Below are 27,235 nucleotides of genomic sequence, written 5' to 3'. Positions count from 1 at the left end.
TATGGACACTTTGACGTTACCAGAGACACCACTGATAATTTACAACTTACTACTTTTTTCTTTCTGTGAAAGTTCGTAGTGATAGACGGTAAATCATCGAGTAGAACATAAGTGATATCTGGCTTCCCGCAAGGTAGTGTCATAGGCCATCTGCTGTTCCTGATTGATATAAATGATCTAGGTGATAATCTGAGCAGCCCCCTAAGATTGTTTGCAGATGACGCTGTACTTTACCGTCTAGTAAAATCATTATTCGATCATATCCAATTACAAACTGATATAGAGAGAACTTCTGTATGGTGCGAAAAGTGGCAATTGGCACTGAACAAAGAAAAGTGCGAGGTCATCCACATGGGCACTAATAGAAATCCGATAAATTTTGGGTATACGAAAAATCGCTTAAATCTAACGGTTGTCAATTCGACTAAATACCTAGGAATTACAATTACCGAGCGAGGTGGCGCAGTGGTTAGCACACTGGACTCGCATTCGGAAGGACGACGGTTCAATCCCGCGTCCGGCCATCCTGTTTTAGGTTTTCCGTGATTTCCCTAAATCACTCTGTAACGCCGGAAATGCATATTCTTCTATTTCAATCTATTGTACTATAATTTTTTTCCTTATTTTGTCAGCTGAAGATATGACATTTCTGTCTCTTTATATATTGTAATTGTTTTACTATTTGTATATATATATATATATTTTAAGCATTTACGTCGATGCATAATTGGTTGTTTTGTAATTATTATTTGTATTTTTACGCTGGGTCTTGCCTAAGGAAAACTATGCTATCGAACGAATACATCGATAGGTCGTGTGGAGAACCAAAAGTGTTGAGGATCTTTGGTAGTGTTACTCGGTCGCGTGGAGCGCGAGAGCAGAGAGAGTCTGGCTGGGGTAGTGAGTGGAGCAGGTGTATTGTGTGAAGCTCCCGCGAGTTGCCGCGCTTTCGGGGTTTGGCAGCATGTAATTGCGCTCGACTTGCGATGATAGTTTCTGACACGGTGTCGCGGATGGGAAGCATTAGCTGGCGCACTTCAAGAGCCCGTTTCGTCTGGCGACCGTGTCGAGAAGAAGGCGCGCCAACATCCAGCTTCTGCAACAGCGACGGCCGACAATGAGCGACTGTCGCCACCTCCTCGATCGACGGCTTCAAACCTTCAATCAGTCAACAAGGAAGACTGGAAGCACGTAAAGTTTTAGAACTGTATGGCAGACTTCAGCTTTTCAAACTTTTAAAATTGTTGCATCACAAAATTACAGCAACTTAGAATGAACATTTGTTGCTCATTGTCCCAATTGCATTACCAAGCAGGGTCCCTTCCTTTTCCGGAATGAACCCGAGTTTCGTTGAAATTCAAACGCCGGCATCATTCGATTTCACTGCTTTAATTTCAAAGTTCAGTTAAGGTATTCATAGCTGGCTACAATATTTAGATTACACAAGCACAAACTAAGACTACGAGTTTTGTTACCATATTTTAGCTTACCTGTGACTGCAGCTCAGCTTGGTACGTACTAAATTTTACTAGTGTTAATTGTTCAGAATCATTTAATTCAAGTTCTAAGTTAAATCTCTTATTTCTAAATTGCGTAGATTCGAGTAGCTTTTGAAATGATTGTTGAGGTAGTTCAAGACTAACCGTATTTTACTGAATTTCGATGTGCTTCAGAAAGAAAGCTCACTATTAACTTCAGTCACTAAATTAACTTTCGATTTTCCTGTTTTATTAATTCTTTTGCTAAATTAAGTCAGAGTGTAGCGAAATTTATTACTTCTGACAAACTTCCAGTTTTCACACTGCACGTGTCAACCTTCAGTTGCCACGGTTCTAGTGCTAATTATATGTGTAATAACCTTTCTTTTTCAGTTACTATAGTAATTGTCCTTAGGACTGGCGACCATAATTTCCCAAAAATCTCAAATATCTAATTACCGCTAGTTAATTGTTAACGTAACGGCCGCACATTTACTTTCTTTATTAACTTTACCCCTTTTCAAAATTAATTTCCACCTGTTTCATTAGCATTTTTCCTTTCATTTAGATGTAACCCTTTCCTCCCTCTTTACTGACAGATTAACTTCGGTGACGATTGCTTTTCCCAAATTACCATTAGGTACACGCGGTTTAATTTTTCACTGTCATTAAGGTCGGTAAGCGAGGGGGAGGTTACAACTCCAGGCTAATGCCGGGATGGTTCCTTTGAAAGGGCACGGCCGACTTCCTTCCCCGTCCTTCCCTAATCCGGTGAGAGCGATGACCTCGCAGTTTGGTCTCTTCCCCCAAAACAACCCCCCCCCCCCCCCTCAATTACAATTGCGAGCAACTTAAATTGGAAAGGCCACACAGATAATATTGTGTGGAAGGCGAAACAAAGACTGCTCTTTGTTGGCAGAACACTTAGAAGATGCGACAAACCCACTAAAGGGCCAGACTACATTACACTCCGTTCTCTGCTGGAATATTGTAGCGCGGTATGGGATCCTTACCAAATAGGATTGACGGGGGACATCGAAAAAGGACAAAGAAGGGCAGCTCGTTTCGTATTATCGCGCAATAGGTGTGAGAGTGTCACTTACATGATACGCGAGTTGGAGTGGCAAACCAAAAGCGGTTTCCTTTGTGGTGAGATCTATTTAGGAAATTTCAATCACCAAATTTCTCTTCCGAATGCGTAAATATTTTGTTGACACTCACCTACGTAGGGAGAAATGATCACCATAATAAAATAAGAGAAATCAGAGCTCGAACGGAAAGATTTAGGTGTTCCTTTTTCCCACGTGCTATTCGAGAGTGGAATGGTAAAAGTAGTAGTATGAAAACGGTTTGATGAACCCTCTGCCAGACACTTAAGTGTTAATTGCAGATTAACCATGTAGATCTAGATGTAGATGCAGAACGTGAGCCGTATGTGAAATGTCGGTTGGGCCCAGGCAGTTGTCAAACGGCCACATACCGAGGTGCTATCGAGGTACTACGCACTGATACAATGAAAAGGAGTATCAAGAATCGAAAAAGAGAGCTTTGGTCAGCTTTAGAAAGATCTGCTTTCCTCCAAATTAAAAGTAGTCAGTTGTGATCGATACGCAAGCTCACGAAATTGTGTAATGCTCCCAATACGTTACCATCGGATTACGAAAATAGTTTAAATATACAGGGTGATTCAAAAAGAATACCACAACTTTAAAAATGTGTATTTAATGAAAGAAACATTATATAACCTTCTGTTATACATCATTAGAAAGAGTATTTAAAAAGGTTTTTTTTTTCACTCGAAAACAAGTTCAGAGATGTTCAACATGGCCCCCTCCAGACACTCGAGCAATATCAACCCGATACTCCAACTCTTTCCACACTCTCTGTAGCATATCAGGCGTAACGGTTTGGATAGTTGCTGTTATTTCTCGTTTCAAATCATCAATGGTGGCTGGGAGAGGTGGCCGAAACACCATATCCTTAACATACCCCCATAAGAAAAAATCGCAGGGGGTAAGATCAGGGCTTCTTGGAGGCCAGTGATGAAGTGCTCTGTCACGGGCTGCCTGGCGGCCGATCGATCGCCTCGGGTAGTTGACGTTCAGGTAGTTACGGACAGATAAGTGCAAATGTGGTGGCGCTCCATCCTGCTGAAATATGAATTGTTGTGCTTCTTGTTCGAGCTGAGGGAACAGCCAATTCTCTAACATCTCCAGATACTGTAGTCCAGTTACAGTAGCACCTTCGAAGAAAAAGGGACCAAAAACTTTATTGGCTGAAATGACACAGAAAACGTTCACCTTAGGCGAGTCACGTTCATACTGAGTTGTTTCCCGCGGATTCTCAGTGCCCCATATACAGACATTGTGACGGTTGACTTTCCCGTTAGTGTGGAAAGTTGCTTCATAACTAAACACAATCTTTGAAACGAAAGATTCATCTGTTTCCATTTGAGCAAGGATAAAATCACACAAATCGATTCTTTTAATCTTATCAGCTGCAGACAGTGCTTGAACCAATTTCAGACGATAAGGTTTCATAATAACCTTTTTCGTAGGACTCTCCATACAGTTGATTGTGGAATTTGCAGCACTCTGCTGGCTCTGCGAGTCGATTTTCCTGGGCTGCGAGCAAATGCTTGCTGGATGCGTGCTACATTTTCATCACTCGTTCTCGGCCGTCCAGAACTTTTCCCTTTGCACAAAAACCCATTCTCTGTAAACTGTTTATACCAACGTTTAATACACCACCTATCAGGAGGTTTAACACCATACTTCGTTCGAAATGCACGCTGAACAACTGTCGTCGATTCACTTCTGCCGTACTCAATAACACAAAAAGCTTTCTGTGGAGCGGTCGCCATCTTAGCATCCACTGACGCTGACGCCTAGTCAACAGCGCCTCAAGCGAACAAATTTACAACTAAATGAAACTTTATAGCTCCCTTAATTCGCCGACAGATAGTGCTTAGCTCTGCCTTTTGTCGTTGCAGAGTTTTAAATTCCTGAAGTTGTGGTATTCTTTTTGAATCACCCTGTATATCTTTTAACGTGCACCTGCAAGTTTCCACATGGCATAGACGGAAAAGCTTAGGTTGTTATTGAATTAATCAGGAACGGCAATGCATCTGTTACCGGAAATCAGAAGTGTTCTCAAGCAAGAAACCATTCTGTGTACTGAACTGATTTTTTAATTTCGTGGCATTATATTAGTACCTGTCGCTGCGCAACAACGACTTATCTAATGGAATAAGCTGTCTTAATTAACACAAAACACTATTCAAAACTAATATCTTTATTATTTCATTTGCGAATTGTAGTAACTATTTTCCCTAAGTTACTCGGAAAAGCCACCATTAGAGACAAATTTAATATTACAGTTCTTACCCGAGTTAGAAATAACGAGGAGGATTTTAAATTCCGCGTTCTCATTTAAAGTAAGAAAATCTTATGAGGAACCATGGCTTTTTGCATTTAAAAAAATATTTATGGTACGTGAAGTTCAGAGTTCAGATATGAATCACCAAAAGCAGTTCAATGCAACTCTTAAAAACTTTCGAGAAAATGGTCTTTCAAGTGTTCTGACCGCCTTTAATACGCTAAATCAAGCTCAGTTTTTCTTGACATGCTGGTGGTTGTGCGGTAGAATGCCCGCACACCGAGTGTTTGGCACAGGTTAGGTTTCCAGTCCTGCCACATTTTAAACAAAGGTACATATTCGATGAACACTTTCAAGAAGCGTAAAATATATAAGGATAGAAAATAATTTAATTCTTAATTTCTATCAAAAATGGTTCAAGTGGCTCTGAGCACTATGGGACTTAACTTCTGAGGTCATCAGTCCCCTAGAACATAGATTTTGCGACATGAGTCTTTCCTGAAAACTGCAGCCGAACGGATGTTGAACAGATTTCACTCGGCAGAAGAGTAGGAGCTGTTTTTAAATTTCCTGGAAGGTTAAAACTGTATGCTGGACCGGGGCTCAAACTAGAAACCTTTCATCTTACCGACTGATCTACCCACACACTGTTCACGCCACACTCTCTGTGTCATTTCGTCTGCGAGTGCCAGTTGTGCTAGGTATGCAGGAGTGATTTTGTGAAGTTTTTAAAGCAGGAGACAGGTGCTGGTACAACTGGAGCTGCAAAGAAGGCTCTGTGCTTATATGCCGCTTTCGGTAAGTGCAAGGTTCCCTGTTAATAGGTCAGAAATTTTCACGACAAAAAATGGTTCAAATGGCTCTGAGCACTAAGCGACTTAACTTCTGAGGTCATCAGTCGCCTAGAACTTAGAACTAATTAAACCTAACTAACCTAAGGACATCACACACATCCATGCCCGAGGCAGGATTCGAACCTGCGACCGTAGCGGTCACGCGGTTCCAGACTGAAGCACCTAGAAACGCACGGCCACAGCGGGCGGCGTTTTTTCACGACAACATTGCTGCTCTCCACAAGCTTATGGATAGCCACGTTGTGCTGAAACGTAACTGTTTGACTAGAAATCTACTTCTAGAGACGTACCGTTACCATGGCACTGAGAAAAGACTGTGAAACACACATCCGCGTCCTCTCTGTAAAACGGTGACATGATTTGAATAAACAAAACTGCTGAGACAGTTAGAATTCTGTAGTGGAGAACACGACCAATTTTGCAAATTAAATTCATGTATAAAAGGGGATAAAAGCTACGCCAGAGACGGACAAATAAAAGCGATAAGATCTGTGTCTGCTTACAGCCAAAAGATTAAACGTTCTATTTAAACCGGATAAAGCCATCCCCAAAATTTATATTCAGGTATTTAAAACTTCTGAATCACAAATGTGCGAGCGTCAATGATAAAATGTTCTGAGATCAAAGGCCATTCCCAACCTAAAAAAGAGCCCAATAATAACGTCAAAGTAAGAACGTAGTAGTAGCTACTAAAATAATTTATAATTATACGCTCTTTCATCCCTTTGTATACAGAGAAGCACTTGAAGATGCAAATTTAATTTGCGAAACCGGTCGTGTTCTCCAATAACGAGTTCTAACAGTTGAAGGGGTCTTGTTAATTCAAATCATGGAGTATTCCGGATGGTGTTGCCTTACGTACAATGTTTTGAAACAGTGACAGTAATTTACTGTAATTCGGGTCGTTATCACATTTTTGTAGCCAATACCTAGCGGTGCAATTGTTACCAATATAACCAGTGCTGTTTCGAATACTATAAGGTTCGTGTATACATCAACATTTACGACGTTAGATAGTTGGTTACAAAGGTTGTCACTGCTAGACACGGAGTAAATTACTGCCGCTCTTTCCTCGAATGGCTGTGGTAAGGCAGATGACATTGTTTTACATGTAATTTCCTTATCACAAAAATGTTTTGTTTTCGGACACAGGTTCTTACACAGATAATCTACTCAGCATCTTCTACAATGAAGGAAGGAAGATTAGTTCAACATCAGGTCAATGAATTATTCAGTGAAAATGGACCATTTCCTCCACGCTGTTCTGTTATTTGAAATCAGTCATCACCCGCAACTGTGCTCGCATGTGAGTAGTCTTGTTATGACGTGTGCTGGTGAGTAAGTAAGCTGTTGTGTGTGCAATGACGTCAGCTGCCCTCAGGTGTCTGCCCATTCAGGCGAGCGCACATCGTGATGTCTGCTTCCCCCCACAACCTTCCGACTACCCCAACACATGACGACGACGACGCGACGACGACGGTGGCGCGGTGCGGCGCATGCGCACAGCATTACAGCTCAGCTGTGCATGCTGATAGGCTTGGGCAGGAGCAGTCATCTATACATCGTGATACTGAAGTAGCTGTATGTTATACAACATCTATATCATGCAACAAATTTAACAACATCTGAACAAGGTTAACGTCCACTGATGTAAACAAAGTTATTCCAACCCTCATTTGAAACTTTCACGTGTAGATTTTTTCTTTCTTTACTTCCTGATGCATGCTGTTACATGTACGCTGTTAAAAAAAATGGTTCAAATGGCTCTGAGCACTATGGGACTTAACATCTGAGGTCATCAGTCCCCTACAACTTAGAACAACTTAAACCTAACTAACCTAAGGACATCACACACATCCATGCCCGAGGCAGGATTCGAACTTACGACCGTAGCGGTCGCGAGGTTCCAGACTGAAGCGCCTAGAACCGCTCGGCCACACCGGCCGGCCGTACGTTGTTAGACAAACACGCTTCCGCATTTAAAAAATTTAAAGTACGATATCTTTATTTTTTCATCGTGCGATTTTGATGAAAGAAAGTTTGTGGGTTACACAAAACTATCCTCACGTTACCTGCGATACCATGAAAATTCGTACAGTAATTTTGGAGATTAGCGCTTTCAGACAGATAAACAACACACACGACGGTTTTACAGGTTTATTATCAGTATAGAGCCAACGGCCTTACCGTAGTTAAGCTCTTTTGGGCTTGGCTCGCACCTGGATGGGTGACCGTCCGGATCTGCAAAGCGCTGCTGGCAAGTGTGGTGAACTCGGCCTTTATGGGGCCGATTGAGGAGCTACTTGATACAGAGAAAGCGGTTCCAGTCACGAAAACAGACAGTGGATGGGAGAACGGTGTGTTGACCACTCTCCATATCCATATCCTTTGAAGCCTGTGGGCTCGGGATGACATGGCGGTCGATGGGTACCGTTGGGCCTTCCAAGGGTGTTCGGATGGAGTTAGTCATTAGTACACAGTATAAAAACAGATGAGTAATTTACTAACAACTAACCAGTTTCGAGCATCTGCTGATTCTCAAGCGCACAATGAAAATGGATACCACATACCGTGTACAGTTACCAGTGTCGACCATGGCATGCATAACTGCATATGACATGTGATTTCAAGATTAGACAGGAATGATGAATGCCGTTCAACTGTCACTTGAGATTGAGCATGTGATAGAAACTAATAAATATGTTTAATAAATACTATTTGGTGCAAGGCTGTGACGGGTCAATTAGCCTGGCTGCGAGCAGAGTGTTGCCTTTCCGCCCCCCGGCGCTAGAACGGAGAGGGTGTCGGGCTCATTACCCTTGCCGCCTTTTACAACGGCGAAAGAACCCCGGTACTGATTTGATAGCAGGTTAAGAAGACCTGAGACCGCCCTGGAAGGAGCGGAACGACGAAAATTTCCCGCTCCTGTACGGGACTGGAACCGAGACCTTGTGGTCGGAATGTAGTTCTCTGCCCGCTAGACCACCAAGGTCACAATGTTTGCTAAGGTATTTTTGTAATACAACAACCTGGTGGAAACCATGTCTTTCTATAAATGTGAATGGCTGCATGTAGATTTGAGACACTATCGTCTCAAATACGTAACCAGCACCTCAGCACTGCACCACCACCTGCTCAGTGCCCTGTACAAACCTCAGGAGTTTGCAAGTGGCCATTTCGAAACACCGTGCACTTTACCACCGTGTGACAGGTACAGCCTCTCTCGCAGCGGACGGCACTCATGCATGCGGTGTGCGCTATCTGATACCGGGCGGTGTCACAAAAGCTGCGTGACGTCACGTTCTCTTACGACAACGAAAATGTAATCCCTACTCAAGTAACGCTTTCTGTACCGCATAGAACACGGTGTTTGCGCAGCTACAAAGGTACGACGTAAGGCTGTGATTAATTCGATACACCGTTCGAGCAACACAGTGTGTTGCGATAGTCTGATTAAATTTACTTGTTAATTGACGTCTGTCACATGGTGCTACAGTGTTGTCACATCGGCTGCCGTCTGCCGCTCCTTTATAGGCGACACACAAACATGGTGCTGCCTACCTTACAATGTTGGCAGCGACCGCCGTAGGTTATGTCTGGAAAGCGTAATTAACTGTCGACAGATGAATTTAAGTGTCCAGTGACTGAACTGTGGTAGATGACGAGCCTTGGAAAACCTGAATTCAAACTCGCGTCTTAACCTAATGGCAACTTCACAATGTGCAATGTATCCCACAGAAACGGCGTTCAAAAACGTGCGGTAGTACTATTAAACATGCTCCTTTGTTCATTTTAAGACAGAAGTTTTTTTTTATTTCAGCCATAACAGCCAACTGCAATTTCTCGCTTTCATTGGTTACCCGAAACTATCCTCATCCTGGCTACACAAGCTGACTGATGAGCGGTCTTGTATGACACTCGGTTTCATGTTGTCGCCCACAGAGGCGGATTCGAAACGAAAAGAGAATAATAGGAAGAAGAAAATAAAAGTAAGAACAATAGTCAATACCCTGACCAAAATGACGAAGCAAGGGACTAGGAATAAAAACAATACATTGAAATTAATTAATTGAATTAAAATAACAGTCAAAGTCATTCTGATAAAGATTTAAAAACGAAAAATTTCAAAGTATCTGACAAGATTTGAAACCACAACCCTTTACACAACTGGTAAGGTATATTCACCACTAAGCTACCCCGCAATTCCGCATTACAGTATTATAGTTATGAGATGTTTGTATCCCGAATCCTGAGTCTGTCTCTTTCATTTCGCATATCACCCGATGTGATACCCACACGTAACGACGGTATGGAAATTCACGATTTTCATACACAGCATTTGCCTAAAAGTGGAAGTGAACGATTTATAGTGGAAGTTTGGCAACAGCGAACACTTTGGCCGTGGCGTTGATCACTATGCTTGGAGGAAACCAGCTCCAACCCATCAAACGTCAACCAACAAGTTATTTTGATCAGATTCCCTCCTGTGCCTCAACTGATACACACTGAGGGACCATTCAATTACAAGCGGACTATGATCATAACGCGACTTTAAATTATTCACACACACAAATTTTTACCAGAAGCAAAACAAGCAATAAGTTACAGAGGAACATCTTAGGACAGTTGGACTGAGGATTGAAGTCTACAGGTTTGAGTATGCAATCTCACACTTTCCCGCTCAGCCACTGTGCCCCATCGGCAGCGTACACTCAGCAGTGAAAGAAACTGGGCCACTGTAGACAAATAGGCAGAAAAAATGGGCCATTTGCAACAGCCGCATAAAAATCGGGCCAGGGAGTGACGCCAGACACAGGAAGCGGGTCGTTGATTGAGAAATTGCGAGATACCCGACGACTGAATGTTTGAACTGCAGAGGCAGCATTTGGTTACCAACAAATGTGACGCATAAATGTTATAGAATTTTACCCATGGGATTGCAAGGGCTAACTGTTTATTGCTCAGAGTTAACTAAGAATGTAAGACCAGTTTTACCAATTACTTTTTTTCAGTTAGTCATATTCATCTCATTCAAGTTGAAATGATAACTCGTCTCGTCTTAGAACGAAGATAAAAGCCACAAAATTATCTTTCGCAAGCATATGGACTCAAGAGTCTGTCTGTCTGTCGTGGCGTAATGGGGAGTAGTGTGGAGTAGTAATCTGACGATGCAGAGTTCAAAACTGTATGCTTCAATTTCTTTTTCTTTTTTTATTCCTTTGCAGGAAGCCACTAGAATGAAAAATATGTCAAAGTTTCGGACAATGTCTACTCAAATTATGAAATCCAGTACGAGAGTAACGAAATTGCTACTCTTACTGCACGTCGGCTTCGCTATAATTCACATATTTTTCTTCAAGTAGTTAAAGCCGTGAAAGATATGGTGCCTTATGTCAGAGAAAATATCCAATCAAGAAAGCTTTTTTTTCAATGGTTCTTCTCAAAAGATAGACCCGAACGTGAAATTATTACTAGTCCATCGAAGAAATATTTCACATTCGTACAGCTACACATAATAGCTATTATCTTTAAGTGTTTATAAGCAGTGATTACATTTCCCAGTAAATCAACGGTGGAATACTTTGATCATTAGCGAACGAGCAAGGACATTGCGAGTAGTTGTGCACCTATAAACAGCCATTAAAGCTCTCATGAGGGGTAAGTTTTATCAAATTAGTGAAGTAGCGTTATTGGACAACCTAATTCGCCGAAGTATTAACTGTAATGTACGAAATTCGTAACATATCTTCTTCGACCAGCTTAAATGTGCTCCAGTGTCAGTTGAAGCCGCACAGGATTCTGCAAACACCTGCATTATGAAGATAAACTAATTTGACATCCACGGGAGCCACATACCTGGCACATTTATAGGTTTTTAGCTACCCTGGATCCACGCGACAGCAATTAAGAGACAGTAACATTTATTGTCAAAGGTTACACAAGTTCACCTCAAAGATGACTATGGGCATGGAAGTTGTATGTGTAAAGGGAACTGTGAATAAAATACCCACCTGCGTTCGTTGCAACCTCAGAATGTCAATTGTGTGTTTCTAGATTCGAGCTCTGGACCCTATAAATGTGTGGTCTTCCAGAGAAACCAACAACAGCCTAACATAATTTACATATATATCCGTGTAGATATTTCCAGTACACGTGATTCTTTCTGCTTCTGTTTAGGAATTCGACAGTGGACACACAAGTCTTAAAACGGTTCATATTCTCGAAACTGGCATTCGATAATTAAGCCAAACAACCATTCCCTGTGTTTTATTATCACCTCTATTACTCACTGAGTATGTAACAAGACAACACAAACGCAGCACGAAAATCATCGTGCCTTGGAATACATTCGAACCAGCCATCACTGTTTTACCATCTTAGTTCCACCTTCAATAGGAGGTCAGGCAAACAGACTTTTGATCTTCTGTCGGACATATATCTCTTAAAGGAACTGGGATCGGACACACGGCTCTATATAAGCTAACTAGATATATATTTATACTCTGCAAGCGGAGAGCACTTTACGTGCCCATTACCTCCCTTTCCTGTTCCAGTCGCGTGTGGTTCGCGGGAAGAACGGCTGCTGTAAAGCCTCCGTGCGCCCTCGAATCTCTCTAATTTTACATTCGTGATCACATCGGGAGGTATAAGTAGGGGGAAGCAATATATTCGATACCTCATCCAGAAACGCACCCTTTCGAAACCTGGACAGCAAGCTACACCGCGATGCAGAGCGCCTCTCTTGCAGAGTCTGCCACTTGAGTTTGCTAAACGTCTCCGTAACGCTATCACGATTATCAAATAACCCTGTGACGAGACGCGCCGCTCTTCTTTGGATCTTCTCCATCTCCTCCGTCAACCCGACCTGGTACGGATCCCACACTGGTTAGCAATACTCAAGTATAGGTCGAACGAGTGTTTTGCAAGCCACCTCCCTTGTTAATGGACTACATTTTCCAAGGACTCTCCCAATGAATCTCAAACTTGTACCCGCCTTACTAACAATTAATTTCATATGATCATTTCATTTCAAATCTTTCCGTATGCATACTCCCAGATATTTTACAGAAGTAACTGCTACCAGTGTTTGTTCCGCTATCATATAATCATACAGTAAAAGATCCTTCTTTCTATGTGTTCGCAATACATTACATTAGTCTATGTTAAGGGTCAGTTGCCACTCCCTGCACCAAGTGTCTATCCGCTGCAGATCTTCCTGCATTTCGCTGCAATTTTCTAATGCTGCAACTTCTCTGTATACTACAGCATCATCCGCGAAAAGCCGCATGGAACTTCCGACACTATCTACTAGGTCATTTATACATATTGTGAGAAGGAATGGTCCCATAACACTCCCCAGTGGCACGCCAGAGGTTACTTTAACGTCTGTAGACGTCTCTCACTTGAGAACAACATGTTGTGTTCTGTTTGCTAAAAACTCTTCAATCCAGCCACACAGCTGGTCAGATATTCCGTAGGCTCTTACTTTGTTTATCAGGCGACAGTGCGGAACTGTATCGAAAGCCTTACGGAAGTCAAGGAAAATGGCATCTACCTGGGAGCCTGTATCTAATATTTTCTGGGTCTCATGAACAAATAAAGCGAGTTGGGTCTCACACGATCGCTGCTTCCGGAATCCATGTTGATTCGTACAGAGTAGATTCTGGGTTTCCAGAAATGACATGATACGCGAGCAAAAAACATGTTCTAAAATTCTAGAACAGATCGATGTCAGAGATATAGGTCTATGGTTTTGCGCATCTGATCGACGACCCTTCTTGAAAACTGGGACTACCTGTGCTCTTTTACAATCATTTGGAACCTTCCGTTCCTCTAGAGACTTGCGGTACACGACTGTTAGAAGGGTTGGGGGGAGACAAGTTCTTTCGCGTACTCTGTGTAGAATCGAATTGTATCCCGTCAGGTCCAGTGGACTTTCCTCTGTTGAGTGATTTCAGTTGCTTTTCTATTCCTTGGAGACTTATTTCGATGTCAGCCATTTTTTCGTTCGTGCGAGGATTTAGAGAAGGAACTGCAGTGCGGTCTTCCTCTGTGAAACAGATTTGGAAAAAGGTGTTTTGTATTTCAGCTTTACGCGTGTTATCCTCTGTTTCAATGCCATTATCATCCCAGAGTGTCTGGATATGCTGTTTCGAACCACTTAATGATTTAACGTAAGACCAGAACTTCCTAGGATTTTCTGTCAAGTCGGTACATAGAATTTTACTTTCGAATTCACTGTACGCTTCACGCAAAGCCCTCCTTACGCTAACTTTGACATCGTTTAGCTTCTGTTTGTCTGAGAGGTTTTGGCTGCGTTTAAATTTGCAGTGAAGCTCTCTTTGCTTTCGCAGTATTTTTCTAACTTTGTTGTTGAACCACCGCGGGTTTTTCCAGTCCCTCACAGTTTTACTCGACACGTACCTGTCTAAAACGCATTTTACGATTGCCTTGAACTTTTTCCATACACATTCAACACTGTCAGTGTCGGGACAGAAATTTTCGTTTTGATCTGTTAGATACTCGTAAATCTGCCTCCTATTACTCTTGCTAAACAGATAAACCTTCCTCCCTTTTTTATATTCCTATATACTTCCATATTCAGGGATGCTGCAACGACCTTATGATCACTGATTCCCTGTTCTGCGCTTACGGAGTCGAAAAGTTCAGGTCTGTTTGTTATCAGTAGGTCCAAGATGTTATCTCCACGAGTCGTTCCTCTGTTTAATTGCTCGAGGTAATTTTTGGATAGTGCACTCAGTATAATGTCACTATACTAGTGACATTTAGTAACTTTACACTGCAACTATCAATTTATTTGTTAAAAATTCGAGCAAGTTTTAAGAGGTAGTTCACAAATATTTATTCAGGAAGACTCACATGGGCGAACACAAACTGAAGACAGTCAGTTTCATGAGTGGTATTCGAGCCCATGATCTCCAAAATAGCATCTTAGTGTCCTAGCCAACTCGGCCTCCACAAGCCGGATTGACATTGGCTTAAGGGCAAACCTAAGGCACCAAGAATTTTGAATAGATCTACTTCTGTCTGACAGAACTACTGCTCTTCTTTGATGATGGGGGCATCAACCTGTCTCCTCATACTATTGTTCACCAGCTTTTGTTTAACCGAATAATTGACTGTCACATAAGTATAACATACGTGTACGACAAACAAGCATCGACACCAGCAGCCCCAAACTTGGAATTAAGATGCAGATTGAAAAACGATGAAGAAGACGAAAGATGCTAAAGCAACAATTTTATAAGATGCTAGAGCAACAATTTGAGATGATATGAGAATAGAGTAGGTTAGAAATTTTGGCACCAGAGGACGTTAATTGCATCTCTTACTTTTTCTACATTTGTTTGTTCCTAAGGGACGAAAGAAACCCTAACAACCGTTGTAGAAAGTTTGCTAGTTTCGCAACTGACAGTTATTGCGATGAGCATCAAAGCAATCCCCGTACGATAAGCTATGCATCCTCTTATGTATACTCACTATACGAGGCGGTTATGCTCTTAAGGGGAAAATGAATCGGCAGACGCGGATCAACTCCCAACACTTGAGTGCTACCAATGTAGTTTGGTCAAGGGCATCAGCCTCGGCTTGGCTCGCAAGTCGAAGATAAAAACGGTACCACAAACAGTCTACTATCAGCTCTGTAGCAAACTCATTATGTTATAGTAATTTCCAAATTCCTTCCACCGAACTGCAAACATACGTCGTTACCAGTCTCGACTTAATTAACTCCGTTTAACTTCTAGCTAACATACTGAAATGTCATCAAAAATCCGAGCAAAACAAAATTCTCGGAATCATGTTCAAAGCAAGAAAGGCCCAGCAGTCACGTCAAAATAAAGGACATCAAATGGTTCAAATGGCTCTAAACACTATGGGACTTAACGTCTGAGGTCATCAGCCCCATACACTTAGAACTACTTAAACTAACTAACCTAAGGATAGTGCACTCAGTATAATGTCACTATACTAGTGACATTTAGTAACTTTACACTGCAACTATCAATTTATTTGCTCTTACGGGGAAAATGAATTGGCAGACGCGGATCAACTCCTTGAGTGCTACCGATGAAGTTTGCTCAAGGTCATCAGCCTCTGCTTGTCTCGCAAGTCTAGAAAAACTCAAGTGGCAGACTCTGCAAGAGAGGCGCTCTGCATCGCGGTGTAGCTTGCTCGCCAGGTTTCGAGAGGGTGCGTTTCTGGGTGAGGTATCGAATATATTGCTTCCCCCTACTTATACCTCCCGAGGAGATCACGAAGGTAAAATTAGAGAGATTCGAGCGTGCACGGAGGCTTTCAGACAGTCGTTCTTCCCGCGAACCATTCGCGACTGGAACAGAAAAGGGAGGTAATGACAGTGGCACGTAAAGTGCCCTCCGCCACACACCGTTTGGTGGCTTGCAGAGTATAAATGTAGATGTAGATGTAGATGTAGATGAAGGACATCACACACATCCATGCCCGAGACAGGATTCGAACCTGCGACCGCAGCAGCCGCCTGGTTCCGGACTGAAGTGCCTAGAACCGCTCGACCACAGCGGTCGGCTAAAGCACATCAGATTCACGGTAACTTTAGCCAGTTGAATAAAAATATTTGAATTATAGCGAAGTCGATCTGCAGTATGGCCAGCTATTTCGTACAGATTTCATAATCTGAGTAAACACTGTCCTAAGTTTCGGCGTCTTTTTCATTCTACTGAATTCCTGCAAACGATAAAAAATGGAAACATGCAGCTCAGCGCAGTCACATTACTAAACCACTTCTCTACCCATTACGCCACGAGATGCACACATGCCAAAAGAGTCTCCCTGCACACATGAGACCATACGTTCGTCGAACGTAATTTGTTGTTTTTTATATTGATTTGAAAACGAGCCAAATTATCATTTCAACCAGTAAGAGAGGAATATGACAGATTTTTTAAGAAAAAGAAAAGAAAAATCTAGTTGGTAAAATTGGGCTCACGTACTTATTTAACTCTGAACGATATAGTAAGCCCTTACAAGCTTTTGTCCCTCATATTTGTTGGTATTCAGATGCTGTTGCTGCGATTCAAACATTTATTCAGGTCTGTAATCTGTGTCGTAAAATGAGCAAACCTTAGCACACAGGGCACAAGTGAATACAGAATGAGTGTCAGATGTCTCTAAATTTCTGAGACAATGACCCAAGTCCTATGACGTGAGGTCCTGACCCCGTTTTTATGCTGCTATTGCCAATGGCCCTATTTTTTTGTCGTTCTGTCTACAGTGGTGAAGTTTCTTTATTTTGAATGTACAAGAGGATGCTACAAACGGCTGTTACAGGTAGCACCTCCAGAAAATGCTGTGTCATAATACTATTGATCACTGTGACGGAAGTTTTAATATGGATATGTTTCTACTGATTATTTGTCGAAAAATTTCTGTTTCCTTTCAAGTGATGAGAACTTTACCTCACGTACTTAAGTAATTTAATTCCCATAGTGTAAGTAAAGTGATAAAATTATCTCTCTCTTTTAACTAAACATTCGTCTCGCTTCATCAGTCATCATTTCTTGGTCAGGAGACGAAGACATTACAATATTGGACACTGCTCTAAAACTGAGTAATGTTTTCTTGGCATAATCAGTCGCAATTTATTGAACTATTACATCATTTTATTGATGCAACATTTCGAAGAAAAAGACGTCTTCATGAAGAATCATTAAGATATCGAAGTTTTGCCTCGAAACGCATGGGTTGAAAACATTTGAAATAATATCTCAATGTGCATGACAGATAGCGATTATTAGAAGTGTATTTACTAGGGCTCACGGTCGATAAAAAGCCAGTTTGGCTCTGGAATGTTGAAAAACTTCCCAAGTGGTTCTAGGGATCACATTATTCTCTTTAGTACAATTTTTGATCACTGACTGAGATATATTGATCGTCACTGACCACATCGAGGGTAGTTAATGCGTTACTTGTGTCGTAAATACGTGTATGTAGTCAGACGCTCCTATTTCTTTTACACGTCTCTGGTTTGTTAGTAAAATAGCCGGATTTTATATCTCTGTAGACGTCATCCATTGAAGACAGTAATGTAATGTCTGTAAATCTGTGTGACAAGGAAATACAACAGCTACAAACAACGCATCGTTGAACAAGCAATAAAATAGATTGATCAGTGAGATGCAAGCTCTTGCTGAAAGAAATCTTTTATAATGGTCAACTCCAAAAAAAAATTCCAAAACCCTTAGGTATCTTGCCCAGAGTTAAGACGGTTCTAAATAATGGGACGTAACTTCGTGTGAAATTTCAATACATTGTAATCACTGATTGATGAGTGAAACCGTGGCCTGTAAATATGGGTCGCAATGCCAAACTCAATTTTTTTCCTTGATGTGTAAGGCGCTGAAATCCAACTCAGCGTTTCAACTTCTGTGGCAGAGGACATTCATTAGGATGAAGAAACGTCGGTTTTCTGTATGTACGTCTACATCAATACTCCACAAGCCCACTCACGGTGTGTGGTGAAGTGTACTTGTGGTAGCACTGACTCATCCAGCATCCCTGTTCAATTCGCTATCGGCGGGTGGGAAGAATGACTGTCGGTAAGCGTCTACATTAACTTTAATTTCTGAAATTTGCTCGTCGTGGTCATGTATGTGGATGGAAGTTATATGTTTTCCGGCTCTTCCCAGAAAGCACCCTCCTGAAATTTCAGTAGCGAACTTCTCATTAATCCTCAACGCCTCACTTTGTAGCGTCTGTCACTGATTTTTGTTGAAAATGTCGATATAATGTTCTCACGCCAATCAAACGATCTCGTGAGGAGACGCGCTGCTGTTCGATGGATTTTCTCTGTCACTTCCTTCAGCTTTACCTGGAAAGGGTTCCAGATCGATGAACTGTACTCACGAATCTGTCGAACAAGGGCCTTGTAAGACACTTCGTTCAAGGATGAGTTACATTTCCTTAAGATTCTTCCTATGAATTTTAGTCTGGCGTAGCTCTTCGTTCTATTTGATATGGTCTCGATACAATTAGGAAAATGTCCCTGGCTATTATGCTGTGGTCGAATGGATTTCAGCTTGAAACCCGACGTTTCGTCCCCATCTGCGGAGGAGGACATTTTCAAGGGGGATGGTAGGTTTTTCGAATGACCTATTCACACTCTGGCAAAATTCCGCTTCAGCGAGCTTCAGCACGGTGGCGTGACGTCACATGTTTTGAATCGCGAGCGCAATTGGACGTTGTCGAGTGCCGCCGTCCGCTGTTGCTATCATCGCATGATGGAAGACTGGTACACATATTATTCAGCACCTGAATCCAAATGTCATTCAATTTCACAATCCTCCTCTTTTCCACTGAGCCGGCCGCGTTGGCCGAGCGGTTCTAGGCGCTTCAGTCCGGAACCGCGCGACTGCTACGGTCGCAGGTTCGAATCCTGCCTCGGGCATGGGTGTGTGTGATGTCCTTAGGTTAGTTAGGTTTAAGTAGTTCTAAGTCTAGGGGACTGATGACCTCAGATGTTAAGTCCCATAGTGCTCAGTGGTATTTGAACAATTTTCCATTGAAATTCCTGGGTTGTTTTACAATTTCTGTGGCCTCTCTATATAACGCTTCATGTATCCGCTTGTGGTTGCCAGTCCTTGATTCCTATCATAATGAGTGGGGTGTTCTCCCGACTGCAAAGCGTGTTCCACAATAGCTGGTTTGTCAATCTCCCCTCTTCTGCAATTGTCTTCTGGTCTTCTAGTCGTTTTGTGATAGTTCTTTTTTAGTGCCCACGTGCACCTTCCCGCAACTACACGGAATCTAGACGATCTGAAATCGGCCAAGGATGCTCCCAACCGCTGACAAAAGCTGGAATTGAAACGTTACGCCAGCTTGCGGAGACGTAATTTTACTGTAATCAGTAGCGAGCCAGGATGTGAATCGGCCATTCAAAAAATCTGCGAACCCCCTTGAAAATGTCCTCACAGATGGGGACGAAACGTCGGGTTTTAATGTGAAATCCATTCGAACACGGCCTAATAGCCCGGAACGTTTTATTAATTGTGACATTTACGATCGTGAAAGTTTACATTTCACAACATAGTCTGGATAATAATTCCTGGGCATTTTTCAGTAGGTACTGTTTCCTACAATTTGTCATGAACTGTGTAGTTGTACAGTAGTGGTTTCTTTTTCTATGCTTGCGCAAAACATTACCTTCATTTACGATTAGGGTCAACTGACAGAGGCTGCGTCTTTCATCAAGCGTCTGTAATTCTGTCTGCAAATCTGTACTATCTTCAGGTGTTGATACTTTATTGTAGACAATAACATCTGTCAACAGTATTAAATAGCTTCCTACGGTTTCTACTGGATCAGTTGTACACACTGCTGTAAAGTTATGGTCCTCCCACATTCCCCTGGCGTACTCCGAAAATTACCTTTACTTTTGTCGAATATGTCCCGTTAAGGGGGTCACCATGAGTTCTGCCTGCAAGGAAGTCTTGAATCCAGTGGCAAATTTAGTCCGATACTCGGTAAACTTGTACTTTTTTCACTAAGCAGCAATGCTGGACGGTGTCATATGCCTCCTTGAAGCCAAGGAACACGACAGTAACGTGTGCACCGTTTTCTACAGCGCTACCCGGTCACTTAGCAAGAAGAAATTTTAGAATGAATGTGAAAGTGGTCGGACTTTATCGGGGATTACGGTTGAGTTACAGAAAGCAGCCTATTCACGTATTCCATCTCGACATTCACTGTCCCTCTTAATGATTAGACAAGATAGAAACATGCAAGAGGAAGAACGGATGTCATAGTTGTCTGTTGAAAGTTGAATAAGACGTTCATTGTCGTTAGTTTTACGCCTACAAACGCGAAACGCACATTCGAGAAGCAAAAATTAGGCGATAAAAAGTAAACATAATTACTTCATTAAATAGTAGATCAAAACTAGGCTATAAAAGAAGTAAACATAATTACCTAGAATACAAGTTAAATATTCACAATATGACCTAATTTTGACGGCTTCGGTGTTCCTTTTCTGTGTTTCATCATTTCTCACTCCATATTTTTGCAGGTTTTTCATACAAGTTCAGTTCTTTAAAGTGACAGAGGAGCAAAATGAGGTTTGCAGTGGGCGCAATAGACACTGTATCGCGTTCAGTTACATTCTTAAGAATTTGCTCTCAGTCACTGCAAGGACTCGTAAGCAAAATGACGACAAAAATCACTGTTCGTTTTTGCTGATGTTGGAGAGAAATACCACGAGGACATTATTCGTACGTGTAAAATATACGGTAGTAATTTCCTTTTTGTTAGATTTGAGCCCAATGAAGTTATTTTCCAACGAACGACGTCCTACCGCACTGTGCACCGATTTCCAATATATTACTAGAAATAATGTTTCGATTTTGGATGCAGCAACCGCAACGTCAGTATGAAATAGTTGCTGGAAAATAGAGGACTAGTATGGTAATTCGAAGCTTTCCGAGCGGGAGGTGTGCGGTCCTCGGCACGAATCCTCCAAGCGGGTTAGTTCAAAAATGGTTCAAATGGCTCTGAGCACTATGGGACTTAACATCTATGGTCATCAGTCCCCTAGAACTTAGAACTACTTAAACCTAACTAACCTAAGGACATCACACACATCCATGCCCGAGGCAGGATTCGAACCTGCGACCGTAGCAGTCGCGCGGCTCCGGACTGAGCGCCTAGAACCGCTAGACCACCGCGGCCGGCCAAGCGGATTAGTGTCGAGGTCCGGTGTTTCGGGCAGTCTGTGGATGGTTTTCAAGGCGGTTTTCCATCTGCCTCGGCGAATGCGGGGTGGTTCCCCTTATTCCGCCTCAGTGACGCTATGTCGGCGATTACTGCGCAAACACATTCTCCACGTGCGCACTCGCCATAATTTCTCTACCACGCGAACATTGGGGTTACACTCGTCTGGTGTGAGACATTCCCGAGGGGTCCACTGGGCGCTGAACCTCACAATAACGCTGGGTTCGGTGTGGGGCGGCGGTGGGGTGAGTGAACTGCAGCAGCCTGTTGTGCAATTGTGAACCACTGAGGGCTACGGCGGGGCCGAAGCCTCTTCCGTCGTTTCTAGATCCCCAGTTCCATACAATACAACAGTAGTTCGACGTGTCAGTAAATAATGCACGCTGGACATGTCGTTTGATGGCGCTGAATTTCTCACAGCCACTGGCCTTCGTCGCCTTATGTGTGATGAGCTGTTTCTTCTCAGTTAACTGATCTTGGTACAAAATAAAGTTTAAAATCTACCTATCGTTGATTCCGCGAAATGCCCACGCATCGTCCGGAACACGGAACTGAAGTCACTTCGTTCATTTTCAGTTATTTCGCAAATTGGGCATGTATGACAAGAAAGTATTTGAAAACTGTTGGATTTAGAGATTTGCTCACCGCAACCTAATCTATAATACCTTCTAAACATTAAAATGGTATACTGATTTGAATTTGTGTAAAATTCCGTAAGCAAGTTCGTAGTACAAGTATAAATAATATCTTACGCAACGGTTGTGCGGTCTTTGGAATCTAAAAGATCCTTAGTTATCGTTCATTTGCACTCTAGAACAAATCTCCGTGGCTGAGAAGGAATATTAGCAGCCACATTTTGACGATGAGGAGTTGTGAGTTGTATCTGTCATGGATTAAATCTGCGGTTCCTTCGCAGTGTATCGTCGAAAAAAGGACGCATGACAATGCTGACGGGTAACAACCTGTCGGATGCAGCCGTCAACTTGGGTGGGACACTTTGTGGGTTTCTAGAAACGTAGAAAAAGCCTGTAACTCTCCGTCTTCCTGGATAATCGCTCAGGGTGCCACCCACTGTCTCCCTCCATGATGTTGAGCACGAATAGAAACGCGACACTACAGCATACAAAGAAACATACAATGAAGTTGTCCCCCAATATACTTACAGTGCTGACAGGCGAGAGAGAAAATATGTTAACCTGCGTAATGTCACCATGCTAGGTAAGGTGTGCATGGATGCATGGAGAAGAGTCACTATCAGACACTGGTAGTATCGCCTCATTAATTAATGGCGTTGCGATTTATTTGATTAGTAGTGTTGTTCACGGAAGCTGTTACTGGATTATATCCCTTGATTTTTTTGAAGAGTTTAAAAAAACAGCAGATGCTTCAAATGCGCAGTGAACGGTATCACCACTTACCGAATTATATTTCTTGAGGTCATTCTCTGTTAACAATAACCTCCGGGAAACACGGGAAATACATAGAGATCGAGGCTACTTCCCCACGTACGTTCAAAATAAAATCGTGATTGCGAATGATTTCAATATGTTTCTTAAGTCTGTTCCGACAATCGGGATTTAATGTCTAGTTCTCTTGGCACATTCGCCGATATTATCTATTTCTTCCATAAATATCTTTATTACAGATCGTATTGGTTGCGTTGTGACAAGTGAGTCCTAAGAAGGATGTTTAGGAATAATGCCGTCTACACCCCTTAGAGCCTGGCCACATTGCGTGTAAAGTGGATATTCAAACGGAGCGTGATACTGTATAATGCCTAGTCTGAGTCAATCCTCTAATGAACAGCTGTAGAGTAATGGCTCTCATTCCGTTAATTTCAGTACTATTCTGTGTAATAACGATCGACATGATGGAAATATATTCCTCGTATGAACTGGCGACCGAAATGAACTTTAAAATTAATGCAGTCCGATCGCATAAGAATTTCCTCAGATACCTGGTTTTGACACATGTCATCTTGGGACATAAAACCAAAAATGATCTAGATTACAATGTTCGTAAGGCTAATTATGATTGTCTACTTGCAGCTGAAATGCATTCCCCTCATGTTCATCGTTATTACAGAGACTCGTGTTAAGTTTTGTCGTATACAATGTGATTGAGCTGCCCCTCACTATCTATAGGTTTTATGGAATCTGCCGCGGCTTCAAAAACCATGCGCGAGATTTTCATATTTCTCGCTCGTAAAGTGCTAACTATAAATGCTACAGAAAAAATGAACAGGATCATTTTTGTAGAAACTTTTTGCTGTATGCCACAGCTTTCTGTGTGCGCCTTGAAGGCCACTTTTGTAAGTTTTCCTTGAACCATTCGAAAGCTACGACAGCTAGCGAAAGCTTTTCCCAGTACAAAATTTAACTACTTAAATTTCGAACGACAAGGTCTTGTTCATTCTTTTTTTATGGGATTAATAATTTTTGTGTAGCGAAGGAGAGAATATGAAATCTTGCTCGTGTTATCTGAAGGCGTTGTGGGTTGCATAAAATCCATACCTAGGGGCAGCTGAATCAACTATTCCATAGCGAACTCTATCCGTTACACTGGATGTTATTCACGCTTCAGGAGAATATCCTCTTCACACGCAATGCACCTTGCCTCAAGTGGCTTTGGATGATCTACCTTGAATTGGTCATCGCTTTCATAGCAACATACTAGAATCATTAATAACTTATTCGTGTCCACCAACCATTCTCAAATTAGCATACCTCATCGATTAATACTTTTTCCAACCAGGAAGGTTGGATAAGTACCTGAACCAAATCTCTGCCGTTTGTGAGTACCTGCTAAAAACTTGTGCGACTTCCATCAAACATCAAGGGCACGTCGACTCGCAGTTCACTGTGCGATCGTTGACTGCCAACGTTGCTTAGGCACTGTCTGACGCACGCTTCAAACATGTCACGAAGGTTACCACAGACAGTAACTGAAAACATAAGCTTTATATTTGCAACGGAGATTATAAACATAACGTTCATGAAGTATGCTTGGTGACTGCAAACACGGCGCATTAAAAGAAACAAAGTCTCAGAAGTATCTGAGAGTACGTCAGTGGATGACGTTTCACATTCACAGCGGTTCTCGGAACCAAGGTAGGCTGCTCGAATCAATCCGGATTGACCTTCAGTGTTGTAGAAAGAACTAGAGCCGTAATCCGTAAGCTACACTAACACTGGAATCACATATCACAGCATGTACGGCTTCTCAGGCGCTCGACACACATGCGTTTTCTAATGAAATAGGAACCATTGTCGAGTGAGACGAAACATTTTTATTCATGGCGGGTCATGGCGGGTCATGAGCTACATGTGTGACGGAGCAGGGCTCGAAGCCCCATAGACCAGGTATGTGCCCGGATTCGAGTCACAGTCCGAACCTCAATTTCGTGTTATAAGAAAAAGTTATGTGAACCATTATTAATTGTTGTGGCAGCTTCATTTACAGCATTTTGTGCAAATTAAGGAGGTTGTATTCTGCTGAAATATCAATTACACAAATTAGTCACATTTTAAGTATTTTAAACATATTTGTTGTAAATGGGGAGCTAAAATACACGCTAAATTCTAGTGCATTAGGTGACGTGGAGTGGTTGAATAATTCCACAGTTTAACTCTCCAATAAGAACATGGTTGAGCACTTGTCTAAAATCTGTTGTTCATAAATTAACTACCATGAAACTGTAATTAAATGGTATTTAATTACTAAGTGACAGCATCATTGTCTATGAAGTATATTTAATGATGCTGCCTGTATAAACAAATACGATCAGATCGAATTTGTGCACCACTTAAATGACACAAATTAAATTACGAGATGTGTCATGAGCATACATCACAATTACTCACAAGTCTATACTACATGATCTACCGAGACAAAATTAACGGATGTTCTATGTGGTCCTAATATAATTATTTCAGACTGATGGAACATGTATTCTAGTTTGAGTGGTTGCTGTCTTACCTTGAAATGCCGCTTCAAAAAGTGAGTTCTGCACATCTGCTTGCTGAACAGCTGAACGTGTATATCCCACAAAAAGCACACACAGAAACAGTAAACGCGATGGCACTCGTTCCATATCTCCCATCTTCATTACCATGATGCGGATACTGATCAAAACGCTGAACAAAAGTAAACAGAAATTTTTAAAAACACGCTAGCGTACACTGGTGTAGTTTCTGTCACTGTTGGCGGTCTCAACGAATCGGTTGTTCTCAACAGAAAGGGAACGAACTGGCGTCTCCTAGAGAGCGCGATCCAGCTCTGAGCGTCGGCATTCGGCGTCGTGAGGGTGGCGACTGTAGGGGGCGTCGGCGTCTAAAGGCATCGAACCGGAGAGGATGCGAGCGCGGAATGTGTCTTCCCCCCCTAGTCACGCAAAGCGCGCCGCAGCCGGCTGCCGAATCATCGCTGGCGCAGTGGGATCCTAGGGGCGTCCGGGGAAGCTGAACTAGCACAGGCGCTGTGCGCGCAACGCGTGTCTCGCGCGGTCGCTGCCGTCCGTCTACCGCGGCGTCCACTGCCAGACTGAGATCACGGAATGCGCGCGGCGGCCGCCAGGCGGCTCTGTCGTCGAGCCGGGCGAGTCCACATCCGCGCCGCGCCGGGGGCGGCCGTCGGGTCAGCGGGACGCCACGAGAGCGCCCGCGCTTCGATCGGCGCCCGCAAATTGTTCCGTGTAACACTTCCAACGCACCAGCGTAAAATATAAGGTTACTTCTTTTAATATCCACAGCCTACAACAAATATAAACCTCACTAATGTACATCATAGTGAATCTATACAATTCAAAAATTCAGAAGTTTCGACATATCGAACAGGTCATTTCAAGAAGGTCTCGAGTCACGAATGTAAAATTTTACATCAGAAGGTGGAAAACTTCCTACAGAATAAATCATCTACGTATTTATTCCCATTTAGCTGGCAATGCTGTAATAACACGTCTCTATGTATACAATGAGAAATGAAACTGTCGTGTAATATTATTGTGTCAATTTTATTAAATATTCCGTGTGAGAACTGTAGATAAACGTGTTAAGCGCTGCGCGCATGGACAAAGAACGCGCTATTGGCGCAACTGTCAGAGAAACATTATCAACTGCGAGAAAGAAGCTCTTTGCGATATGATGTATTCTGAGGAGGGATGTATGCGAGAAGCGAGACTGTAACTTCAGGTGATGGCGAGAATAAACGTGGAGGAGAATGCGGAAATTTTCCAGTTGTTGAAGAGCCGCCATTGTGATATAATGTTTAAGGATTTAAATTTATTTAAATACTAAGTCGTGCAAAAGTTAGCTTAAATGTGATTAAATGTTATTGGAAGTCACAAGAAGATTAAAGAAATGAAAGTTTGTTCATTTGCAGCGAACTTTACTGGAATGTGGAAGTGTTCACACTTACGTGCATAGACAGTCGTCTCGCTTTATGAATGAGCGCCGGTTCGAGCCTGCACACTGTCCAGTTCCATCGAAATATGTCTCCTTTCATCAGAACTTGTTTAAATTTATCGGTAATTTTCCCTCACTTTGACGCCAGCATTTAAGAGTCATTAGAGTGGTTTAAATGCTTCAAATCGCTCTGAGCACTATGGGACTTAACATATGAGGTCATCAGTCCCCTAGACTTAGAACTACTTAAACCTAACTAACACAAGTACATCACACACATCCATGTCCGAGGCAGGATTCGAACCTGCGACTGTAGCGGTCGCGCAGTTCCAGACTGTAGCGTCTAGAACCGCTCGGCCAC

At 42.4% G+C, this 27,235-nt stretch overlaps 1 protein-coding gene across 1 annotated transcript in view; it reads right to left on the bottom strand.

Annotated features, from left to right (window-relative positions):
• Positions 1-26,003, bottom strand: part of LOC126088464 (pikachurin-like) — a 1,041,406-nt gene extending 1,015,403 nt beyond the window's left edge. Inside the window, exon 1 of the mRNA XM_049906606.1 lies at positions 25,451-26,003. Within this exon, the coding sequence (XP_049762563.1) occupies positions 25,451-25,586 (136 nt within the window). The 5' untranslated portion in view covers positions 25,587-26,003. The remainder of the gene's footprint in view (positions 1-25,450) is intronic.
• Positions 26,004-27,235: the final 1,232 nt, after the last annotated feature.

Source organism: Schistocerca cancellata, chromosome 6, assembly GCF_023864275.1.
Source record: "Schistocerca cancellata isolate TAMUIC-IGC-003103 chromosome 6, iqSchCanc2.1, whole genome shotgun sequence".
Classification (NCBI taxonomy): Eukaryota; Metazoa; Arthropoda; class Insecta; order Orthoptera; family Acrididae; genus Schistocerca; species Schistocerca cancellata.
The sequence above is the reverse complement of the archived record's forward strand: the minus strand, read 5'-3'. Positions and strand labels throughout refer to the sequence as shown.